General features: G+C 39.4%; 2 protein-coding genes across 2 annotated transcripts in view; both read left to right on the top strand.

Moving 5' to 3' along the window:
- Nucleotides 1-12,162, top strand: part of LOC129334058 (protocadherin alpha-C2-like) — a 280,693-nt gene that overhangs the window by 59,996 nt on the left and 208,535 nt on the right. The gene's annotated exons all lie outside the window — the stretch shown is intronic.
- LOC129333274 (protocadherin alpha-5-like) lies at nucleotides 7,663-9,971 on the top strand. Its single transcript, XM_054984803.1, is given in 2 exon segments — nucleotides 7,663-7,693; nucleotides 7,696-9,971. Coding segments are annotated over 2 exon segments (2,307 nt in total).

The raw sequence follows: 12,162 nt of genomic DNA, 5'->3' as shown, positions 1-12,162 counted from the left end.
GCTAGCTATGAGGCCTTTACGATGAGGTTCTATTATTTTTAATAAACGTTCAAAATCTGTTAACTCCCGTTTCCAGGAGTCGACAAATAATTGGCTGCCTATAAGGTGAGATAATTGTAAGTATTGATACCAAGGGACCACAACCTCTGTATCCCCTTCTATTTGCTCCTTAGTTAGGATGGCCCCATGTTTGGTGATGTCAATGATCCTAGATTTCTTAATTACCTTCCATTGCTGAAATGAAATTAAATCCTGACCTGGTGGAAACCACGATTGATCCAGGAAGGATGATAGTGGTGACGGTGTAGGAGCTAGATAGTTTCTTACCCTGTCCCATACAGATATAGTAGATTTCAAAAATGGATTGGCAAGAGTTTGGGTAGGCCTGTGTTTAGGGTCTGTCCAAATTATATCCTTTATATCATGGGGAAGAAGATGTGCAGTTTCAGCATATGTCCAGTCTGAACTATCTGAGGAATGCAAAAGAAGCACTATGTTTGCTAGCTGTGCTGCCATATAATAACATTTTAGTTCTGGAATAGCCAAGCCACCCTTTTTGGTTGAACGTTTCATGGTTGAAAAATTAATTCTAGGACGTTTATTAGCCCAAATAAATTTATTTATAAGAGTTTGCCACTTTCAGATATCTTGATCAGTGAGATTAATAGGCAGCATACGAAAATTAAATAAGAAAAGTGGTAAAATCATGGTTTTGACCAGTTGTATTCTTTCAGCCCAGGATAAAGTCAACTTGCTCCATTCTTTAAATTCACCTATAACTTTGAGTTCTAGGGTTTTAAAATTAGATTCCTTTAAATTTGCTAGGTTGACAGGGATCGTGATTCCTAAATAGACCCAGTTCTTGCTGATCCATTGGTATTAATAATTGGAGGCTATCTGAGCTGGTGTGTCTGGGGATAATAGGGTAAATTTCAGATTTAGATTTATTAATTTTAAGACCTGATAGTTGACCAAAGGTATGTAACTTGTCTTCCAAGGGAGGTAATGAAGCAGAAGGTTGAGAGATATACAGAACCATATCATCAGCAAAGAGAGAAATTTTATATTCATGACTTTTTATTCTAATGCCTTTGATCTCAGCTGATTGTCTTATGGATTCCGCCAGAGGTTCTACGGCAAGGGCGAACAGTAGTGGTGACAAGGGGCAGCCCTGCCTGGTCCCTCTTGTAAGTTTAATATCCTTTGAATTTATACCATTTATTTTTAACCGGACTGTAGGGTTGGCATAAAGTAAGCTGATTGAGCGTATAAAAATTTGGCCAAAACCAATTTTTGACAGGAGTCTCAGAAGGTAATTAGTTTCCAAGCTGTCAAACGCTTTTTCTGCATCAAGTGACAACAAGAGAGCCTCCATTTGATAGGTAATGCAATGATTGATTATATTAAGAGATTTACGCACATTGTCTGCCATGTTTCTGTGTGGAATGAAGCCGGTTTGGTCAGGGTGAACGTAATGATTAATGATTTTGTTTAATCTGTTGGCCAATATAGCTGTAAAGATTTTAGCATCCTGATTCAGCAAAGAAATCGGACGATAGGATGATGGGAGGGTGACATCTTTACCTTTTTTGGGGATCACAATGACCGAGGCTTCATTCCATGACTGAGGGAAGATGCCCTGGGTAAGAATTGCATTGCAAGTCAGCCTGAGTGGTTCTGCTAAGCTATGTGTGAAGCTTTTATAAAAATGGCCGCATTCTTGACAGACTTCAAAGGGAGATTCTGGAATTAAAGTGCTGAATTGGATTCATGAAAAGTTTCATGCTGTCGCCCCTCAGGGTTGAAAGGAATCTACCAGACTCCCAGAACGGTTGAACAGGGACTTGTAATATTTATCCTTCTTTGAATTGTTATCCCCTATTGCAACAGCTAGATTTCCTCATTCATTACATGTGTTAATTAGTTTACCATAACTGGTGATTGGTCTCTGTATTTTTCCTGGCTAGATATGAATTGTACATTATTACACTTCAATCTAATATATAATTGTACATAATTACATTTCAATCTCTGCTTCCTAATTTTATGGACCCTTGACCCCTCTGCTTTTTAAATGTACAATCTATATAACCTGTGTGTAAAGTGAGGGATTGCTGTAGTCCATAAAAACCTATGCTGGAATAAAACTTTGTTAGTCTTTAAGGTGCCACAAGATTCCTGTTTATTATGTTGTGTTCATCCTGCACTATAGTATCCCAGAAGTCTAAACCAGCTTCGTTCCTGCTACCATCATTTTATACACAAAAAAGATGTTGGGAGACTGATTCAAAAGTTGAGTGAGAAGATCTAAGATCTAAGGGAAATGAAGAACATGCTAGGACATCAAGCTCATTATCAAAACCTGTGTTTCACTATTGCCAGAAATAGAGATGGAACCAAGTTATTTCAGTTTAATCAGCTAATGCAATATACAAAGCATCACTGAAGAATGAAGGGTCAAGTTAACAAATTGATATCGAAAATCTAGTCACTGCTGAGCATGTTGCTGTTGTCCATGCAGATGGGAGAAACAATGTAGGTAACCAGTCTCCTATTGCTGTTTAATGTACAGATTGTGCAAAGTATTCTTAAGGGAGAGCATGGCATCAAGTGAATGATGAGTTAGATGCTGGTTTTACCTGCACCAAATGTGTACAATCTGAACTCCATTGTAAATGATGGCCGTTTTCACACTGCTTACTGGCCACGGAAAATCGCGCTGAGCTCCCGAAATGACAGGATCTTCCTGGCGTGATTTCATGTGAGAACTGCTGTTCTCATGTGAAATCGTGCCAGGAAGAAGCTGTCGTTCCGGGAGCTCGGCATGATGTTCCATGTCCAGTAAGCAGTGTGAAAACCGCTGATGTTGCAGTTCAGTAGAAGATGAAGATAATGAGTGTCCACTGGCCACTCTGAAGCAAACCACCAGTATGAACGGAAAAAGCAACCTGAATAAAAAGCAAGTACAATAGAGGGGGGTGTCCATGCTGCTGGAGGCAGCTCACCAGTCTGCTCTGGTAATGATGGGGCCTTCCTTCGGCACAAGGAGCCTTCATCTAGTGCCAGAAGTGGAAAAACTGTGTTCCACAGATGGATGTTTCCTTGCTCTGACAGAAGACTGCTGATCTGGAAGGATTTTTAGGATCCAACCCAAAGTACCAACAATTTTCATGTGGCAGAAAAGGCATTTGATGAGTTCGAGTGGAATTTTTTTCCATAATGATCATAACCATCATCTTCTTTCAGGAACATATATATAAGGCAATGAGACCAGCAGATTCCAACTCCAAGAACATCCTGTAGGCAAAAACACATGAGCAAACTCCTAAACCCAGACCATAATAAAACATATGAACAGTTGTCCCAGCCAAACAAAAACATCTCAGAGCAGATAATAAATAACAACAACAACATTCAATTTATATACCGCCCTTCAAGACAACTTAATGCCCACTCAGTGTGGTTTACAAAGTATGTCATTATTATCCCCACAACAAAACACCCTGTGAGGTGGGTGGGGCTGAGAGAGCTCCAGAGAACTGTGATTAGCCCAAGGTCACCCAGCTGGAGGAGTGGGGAATCAAACCTGGCTCTCCAGATTAGAGTCCCGCAATCTTAACCACTACGCCAAACTGGCTTGGAAGTAAAATGGCAGCAATAAAATTCCCACCCAAAGCAGGTAATAACATCAAATAACAATAAAATACCGATGACCAATATAAGAAACTTTCATTAAAATCTTGATAACTGTGTAGCTTATAAAAATGTTTAGCATAATAAAAATATTTTTGCATGGTACGTAGAATATTTTAAGTTTGGGCACCAAGTAAGTCTCTGTGAGGTTGGAGCACCAAAGTCAGGATGCCATAGCAATGGCAACATTCTTAGCCATTGTTACTAAGAGCGTGGATAAACTAATGTCAGAGAGTAGCAGAGATGGCAGATTGACTGAACGTATCAGAGAACAGCAATGAAAAACATGGTCATTTTGGAAGCTTTGGCAACCTTTTGTTGAGTACATGAAGCCTAGATATTTTATTTATTTATACATATTTATAGTCCACCTTTTTCACTGAAACCCAAAGCAGATTACACAGTATCTGTTCATGTGATCATATTGAAAAAGTTTGTGTATAGTATTGCAGATTGTTTGATATTTCTTACCATTGCATGTTCTTTATATGTTATTTGTTAAATAATTTTTTTAAAAAAAATACAGAGCATGTCCCGTGGCCATGATCATAGCTGACGGACAGGTCTGCAGGAGGAAATAGTTCTTCAGGTAGCTGGTTGAAAACTGTTTGAAATAATAATCAGCACTTGAAATTGTGCTTGGAAGTAAATTGGCAGTCACTGTAAATGATCTCTGTTGCTTATGCTTGCCGGTACCCTTGCAACTGCATTTTGAACCAATGGAAGCTTCTGAACAGGCTTCAAAAGCCAGCCTTCATGTACAGTGTATTGCAGTAGTCTAACCTGCATGGATAACTATGACCACACTGCTTACCTTTTCACACTGCTTACCTTCAGTCGCAGTGAGCTGGAACATCGCGCAAAAAACGCGGAAGATCGTGTTTTATCACTCGAGATTTGTGCGATGTCGCGCAATGTTCCAGCTCATTGTGACTGAAGGTAAGCAGTGTGAAAAGGCCCCTGGACTGACTTGCATTTTATTTTTTTTATATTTTATAGTTATTACATACATTCCCCATCATACCTAATTTATTTCAACCCCCACCCTTTCCCTCCCCCCTCCTTATAGACTTCCAACAGCTTTCCAACCCTTAACCTATCTTATTACTTAACTTATTTTCCATTAAATTCTTCTAAATCATATATGTATTATCTCTTACTCTAAGCATATTCAAATTCTCTTATATATACTCTATCAAATCCACTAATATATCTATTCTCTACATCACTATTTAAACGGTATATTTTTGATAAAGTCTCTTAATAGTAATACTAGCTTAGGTTAATTAATAGCTAAATTTTCCCATTAGTGGTAAAGTTACTTCTCTCTTCTATTTAAGAAATCACAAATTAATAGTTCTCAAACTGCCACAGTCCTCCTTTCACATCCCATTTTTTTTCTAGATATTGTTTCAATTTCCCCCAGTCTGCAATATATTCTCCTGGATCAAGGTCTTTGATTTTTCTTGTCATTTTATCCATCTCAGCCATGTATAGCAATTTGTAAATCCAATCTTCTGTAGTTGGTAGACTGACTTGCATTTTAGATGGGCTGTGAGATGAAGGCAGTCTTTCACTTAGTATTTTAGAACAGTCCCATAACACAAAATACCTTCAAAATATATCTGCTGTGGATTGTTTTAAATCAACCACTTGGTGGCAATTTATTGTGTGGAAAATTGTGAAGGTTTACAAATGAAGACTTGGCTGTTGTTAGTCCCGTTGTTAGTACTTTATTTTAAAATGGAGTTTTTCACACAAGGTGCCTCTATAGGAAAACTGGAGAACAATTTCAAGCAGTTCTATTCAAAATCCTACTCAGGTCTATTATCTGGGACTTGCTCCAAGGAAATGTTCTTACGAAGTTACAATTGTACTGACTGTCACTTGTAGGGAATGGTTAAAGATAGACATAATTTAATATTTATCTTTAGACTCTGAAATTTACCATCTTAGTGACATTAAAAATGATACACTTCATGTTATTTTATATTGTATTTAATTGTTTGCAGCAAGATTAGTGTAGATGCAGATAAAACCCTTCAGTACAAAAATGGTTCCCAAAAGAATGGATAACTATAGTTAAATTAACAGAATACCATAAATCCAGTGCAGAATATGTATAGTTGTTATGTTTGGTCCCCAATATTGACATTTAATTAATTACTTTTTAATATTTAATTTAATGTAGATAAAGTTTATATACTTATATGCTTCTTTTTGGAAGTAGTAAACTTGTGCCTCTATATTAGTAATGGAATACAAAAAAAAGGAAGATAAATTAAAATAAAGTTTTGACCACAAATATTAAAGATCAAGATTTGTATTGCTTAGTTCAAAAATCTGCATTACTGGATTGGATTGACACTAAGCCAATTATATGTACTGTGCACAAACCATATGTATGTATATGATACAGCTTGCTACTCATGATATGCAAGCTTACATAAATGGGAGATTATTTATTTTTTATTTATATAGATATATGCTGCTTTTCATTCCAGTGGGGACTCAAAGTGGCCTGCAACATCAATTCCCGCCCCCTCCACTATATCCTCACAGCAACAGCTCTGTGCAGCACGTGAAGCTGCGAGAGAATGATTGGCCTAAGCTTTGTCATCAGAGTGGGAATTCAAAACTGGGTCTTCCCGATCCTAGTCTGACTGTCTAACCACTGCAGCAGATTGTATAGTCAAACCAGATGGAGACAGTTAAAGAGACACATGATTATGTATAAAATTAACATTGGTTTTTGTGTGCACTTTGTAATATTCTACTCTTCTTTTCTGATAGTTATCAACCATTGATGTGGACTTCACAGTAAATCTAGCTGTAGATCAAACAAGCAAGAGAACTGTAATTTTATAATCTTGTAGCTTTCCAAAATTCCAGTAGAATGCTAGAGGCTTTTTCATGCTAGCACTACAAACCTTATGTATTCCCTTTCATTTCCTGTATTTGTTTGTCCAGTATTGCTCTCCCTAAGCTTCTTTGTCACCCACAGAGAAAAGATGTGTATCTTTTTCCCTATGACTGAGAAAATGGCCAAGGAGCAATTTTTACTAGACAGACACCTGGAGAGGACATCGTTCTCACTGGTACAATCCCAACAGTTACTTGACTACTAAGACATTCAATAAAGGGATAGATATGGTACCTATCTGATGATCCCAGGACTTCCCAAGCCAGTGATAACTTCTTTCGGCACATTTGCTGCTACTGAAGAGTCATAATCATATCTGCATAATTTAAATACGTGCATCTAACCCTAATCCTATCAAGAACCATTTGTGTGACTGATAATCAGGAAGGACATAGCCAATTTTTATGTGGAATTCATGGCTGAGATGGTATTTGAACCCAGATTAACTTCTGCTTGGTATAAAAAGAGTGCATCTGTGTTTCTGCATGCACCCTTTCCCCCCTCCTTGTCACATCACATACAAAACTTTTCTAGAAAGAGTTCATACATTCAGATTCAAGTTGTCAAGTGCACAAAAGCCAAGTGTTGTGCATGGGTGAAGCAGCCCATGAGAAAAACAAGTGTGTGCTAGGAACCTCAGTTAAAAATCAAACTTTATAAAATCAAACAGATAAGCAAAGGGTTGTATGAAACTGGTCGCTAAAATGTGAACAGTTGAATCTTCAGTTTCGAAATTCAGTCACAAGGGGTCACTGCAGCCTAAGAAAATATTTAAGGAAGACTGCAAATCCAGAGCTCCTCCCTGAAAATTCTGCCTGTCACAGTCACAATAGGGATCACAGACACGGAATACAACACTCCTGGAATCTATTCAAAGGATTTAATAAACACCAATTCAGAGGAGCTCACTGGATTCTTAACTCCTTTACAGAAAGGGATGTATATATTCTTCAAAAGGACTCTGATGGGTTTGACATTTGAGTTTGGAGTGGTTGCTTGGAAGGCAGATTACATGATGAGGAGGCTGCTGCAGCTGGTTATATTTCATGCTGCCTGGGAAATGGGGAGCGGCCAGCTCCATTATTCTGTGCCGGAGGAATCCCAGCACGGCACCTTTGTGGGCCGCATTGCCCAGGATCTGGGACTGGAGGTGAGTGAGCTGGTGCCTCGGATGTTCCGGATAGTTTCCAAAGACCACAAAGATTATTTAGAGGTAAATGTGCAAAATGGGATTTTGTTTGTTAATTCTAGGATAGACAGGGAAGAGCTGTGTGCCCACAGCCCTGTTTGTACAATTCACTTGGAGGTGATTGTGGATAAGCCTTTGAGAATCTTCCATGTTGAGGTAGAGATCAGGGACATAAATGACAATGCTCCCATATTCTCTGCAAGTGAACAAATCCTGAGCATTGCAGAACTGATAACTGTACCTGGTACCCAATTCCCATTAGAAGGAGCCTCCGATTCAGACATCGGAACAAATGCTCAGCTGACTTACAAGCTCAGTTCCAATGAATACTTCACAATAGAGCAGAAGACAGATGAACAGAACAAAGCTTTAGCAATTGTTTTAAAGAAGCCATTGGACAGGGAGACGACCTCTGTGCATCGATTGTTAGTCACAGCCACTGATGGGGGCCTACCACAGCTCACTGGCACAGTCCAGCTGGTGATCAATGTCCTGGATACAAATGACAATCCCCCTGTTTTTAACCAGTCAGTTTACAGAGTAAAGTTGTTGGAAAATGCATCTGCTGGAACGTTGGTTATTAAACTCAATGCTACTGATTTAGATGAAGGAATTAATAAAGAACTTTCTTATTATTTTACTAGCCATGTATCACCAATTTTCCAAAAGGCATTTAGCATCAATTCCAACACAGGGGAAGTAAAAATAAATGGAAATGTGGATTTTGAAGATATTAGTGTATTTGATCTACAGATTGGAGCAAAAGATAAAGGCAACCCACCATTGTCTGGGCATTGCCAAGTAGTCATTGAGGTTCTGGATGTGAATGACAATGCTCCAGAGGTGTCAGTTTCATCCCTGTCTGTGCCAGTTCCAGAGGACTCCCCACTGGGGACAGTGGTGGCCTTGATCAGTGTCTCAGATAGAGACTCAGGAGACAATGGGAAAATTGTTTGCTCCTTATTGCCCTCCAACTTCCCATTCAAGCTGACATCCACCTTCAAGAATTATTATTCACTGGTACTTTCCGAACGCTTAGATCGTGAGCAGGTGGCTGAGTATGGGTTGACCGTGATGGTCCAAGACCAAGGGGACCCCCCGCTGTCAGCCACCAGCAGCCTGGTTGTGCCGATCAGCGACGTGAACGACAATGCACCCACTTTTGCGCAGCCATCCTATACCATCTTTGTGAAGGAGAACAACCCTCCCGGGGCTCACATCTTCACGGTGTTTGCCTCAGATCCAGATGTGGCTGAGAATTCTTTGGTTAGCTATTGGCTGGATGAGAAGCTCTGGCCGCTGTCGAGCTACATCTCGGTGCACTCGGAGAGTGGGAAGCTGTACGCCCTGCAGCCCTTGGATTACGAGGAGCTGAAGCTACTGGAGTTCCAGGTGAGGGCCAAGGATGCCGGGCTGCCCTCCTTGTGTGGCAATGTGACTGTGCAAGTGTTTGTGGTGGATGAGAATGACAACGCACCAGCAGTTTCTGGTCCATCTCAGGATACCCCCACTCTGCTGAAATTCCCAGTGGCAGCTGGACATGTGGTGGGCAAGATCCGTGCCCTGGACGCTGACTCGGGCTACAATGCCTGGCTGCGCTATGAGTTGCATGATGCAGCCAGCGGCCCGTGGCGGGTGGGGCTTTACAGTGGAGAGGTCAGTACCACGCGTGCTCTGGAGGAGGCAGAGGGCAGCAACAGCCAGAGTCTGCTGGTGCTGGTGAAGGATCACGGCAAGCCGGTAATGTCAACCACAGCCACCTTCAGCGTGTCACTGGTGGCCAGTGCCCAGGCTGCCCAGAGTGATGCCCGCCTCTCTGGGCTGGGAGGGAACACAAAGCCCCTGGCAGACAACGCCAACCTCTACTTGATCATCGCCATCTGCTCTGTGTCCAGCTTGTTCCTGCTGGTCATCCTTGTGTATGTGGCACTGAAATGCCAGAGTCAGGTCAAGGAGGCAGCAATGTACGGTCCTGGCACAGCCACACTGGTGTGTGCCAGTGAAGTGGGCAGCTGGTCATATTCCAATCGCCATAGCCACATCCTGGCAGGGGTGAGTGGGGAGCCTGGTGCCAAGAGCGACCTCATGGTTTTCAGCCCCAATGTTCCTGCTTGTGCTGAGAATGGGAAACAACAAGATTTGCTCTGTGTAACGGTTAGTAATTGACTGTTTTTCATTTTGGGTATTATACAGTATTTGTAACTGAGCAAGAACTTTTTTTAGTAATTGTGTTATGAAAATGTTATAGTGATCTGTAATTATCCATTATGAGTACTTAGATTAGCAAGTAATTTTTCATTTGGGAACAGTGATGGGGAAAAAATAACCTTATCTTTTTGTTCCACTGGTGTCCATACATTCATCTGGGGTAAGACCCTTTCCACTGATGTCATAAGATATTATTTCCCTCATTTCAAGGGTCTTTACACCAAAAGAATATGCAAGCGCTGTCTCAGCAAAATGGTAGGATCCAACCCAGTGTATGTTCCCCTCCTGTTTAGTTCATAGCTATATACAATATTTTTACCCATCCTTTTCACTTGAGGAGTATTGCCTATGATAGATTAGCACAATTCAGGGCATTTTCACAGTACAAATTTATATAAGCAAAATTGTTTCAAGAATTCTTGGAACTGGAATTTAGTGAGGATGCTGACAATTTTCTGTTGGAGTTCCTTCGTCCCCATATAGTATTTCTCAGGGTCCCCATGGGAAGGAAGAGAGGCCATGATAGTTTAAATACAAGCTTGCTTACACTCACTGGAATGTGGACAAGAATAAAGGTGAACATGTTAACTTCCTTGTATTATAAAATAGCACTTCAATGGCAAATTTAGGCTGAATCCCTGCACTCCATTGCTAGGAATAATTCTCATGAAAACCAACATGACTTAGTTCTGAGTGATTCTGCTTGCAATTGGGCTTCATGTTTGTAAAATGTTCAGCAATTGATGAAATAATGCCATCCTTATTTATGGTTGTGGTGGTACATGTATGATATAGACCCTTCTGAATTAATAGGTTTTACTCTCATGGGTTTTTTCTAGGTTTAGGATCTTTCTCACATCTTTGCAATGTTTCCGTTATCCCTGAGTTTCAACACATTTATTTGAAAGTCCTGGTAATTTCAGTGGAATGTACACCCATCTAAATGAATTTGGGATTGAGGTAGCAGATAGCAAGACACTTCTTAGTGGTGCACTAATTCTGCATTTCAGGACACTTCCACAGATATGTGTACCAAATGTTCCAGGTTATCTATTCATCAGCCCATTGAAAAGAACATCCTTTCTTGCTGAGAGGTCATTTTAAACTATTAAATATCTTATACTTAAAAAAAATTATTTGATTAAAACAGAAAATAGCATTGAACTGTAGAAAAAATACCAAAAGCAGACTATATAACAGAAACTGACATTAGAAAATAAAAAATATCAAAAATAAAATATGTTACCAAGTATTAAAACTACATAATAATATAACAAAAATAACATTACAGAATAGTCATATCAAAACAATATATAGCAGATTATTAAAACTACATATTTTCCTCGCCACCCCCCCCCCCACTTATTTATGTTAAAATTCATTATACTCATAATATTATATTCAACATTAAGAAAAACACTCATCTTTCAGCCACATGCTCAAAAAACTTGTCCATTTCCCCTGAAATTCCGAAATTGGCCTATTATGCATGGAAGAAGTTAATTTAGCCATTGACACATAAACATACAATTTATTAATCCACGTCCAGACCAAGTTCCACTTTTCATTTTGTTGTATATATTACTCTCACCGCTGTCACCATATATTTAAAGAGTTCACTGTGTTCTTTCATAATATTATTTGGTAAAATATTTAATAAGATATTTTTTGGTTCTAGCACAAAGCAGAGCTTTAATAGCTTTTGCATCTCTTCATGTATTTTTATTCAATATCTTCTCGCTTTCTTGCATGTTCGCCACGTGTGATAGAATGTTGTATTTGTACATTGACTATAGTCCTTATTAGTTTTTGCTATTTCCTTAGGAGTAATATACCATCTAAAAACATTTTATACCAGTTCTCCCTTAACATTTGGCAGTCTGCAAATTTAATTTCTTTAGTCCATAAAAATTCCCATTGGCTCATAGAGATATTTTCTTCCAAGTTTTGCATCCATTTTGTCATACCGTTTTTAACTTGTTCTATTCTATTTCATAGTGCAATAAGATGTTATATATTTTCCTAACAAGTGTTTTGGATCTCCACTGACTAGTTGTTCATACACTGTTTTTTCTCTTAGTCAACCACCTTCTTTGGATACTTGCTTTTTAAATTTGGACACTACTTGATGGTACATCACCCCTGGAAT

This window comes from Eublepharis macularius, chromosome 7 (assembly GCF_028583425.1).
Source record: "Eublepharis macularius isolate TG4126 chromosome 7, MPM_Emac_v1.0, whole genome shotgun sequence".
Taxonomy (NCBI): Eukaryota; Metazoa; Chordata; class Lepidosauria; order Squamata; family Eublepharidae; genus Eublepharis; species Eublepharis macularius.
This window is presented reverse-complemented; position numbering and strand designations above follow the sequence as displayed.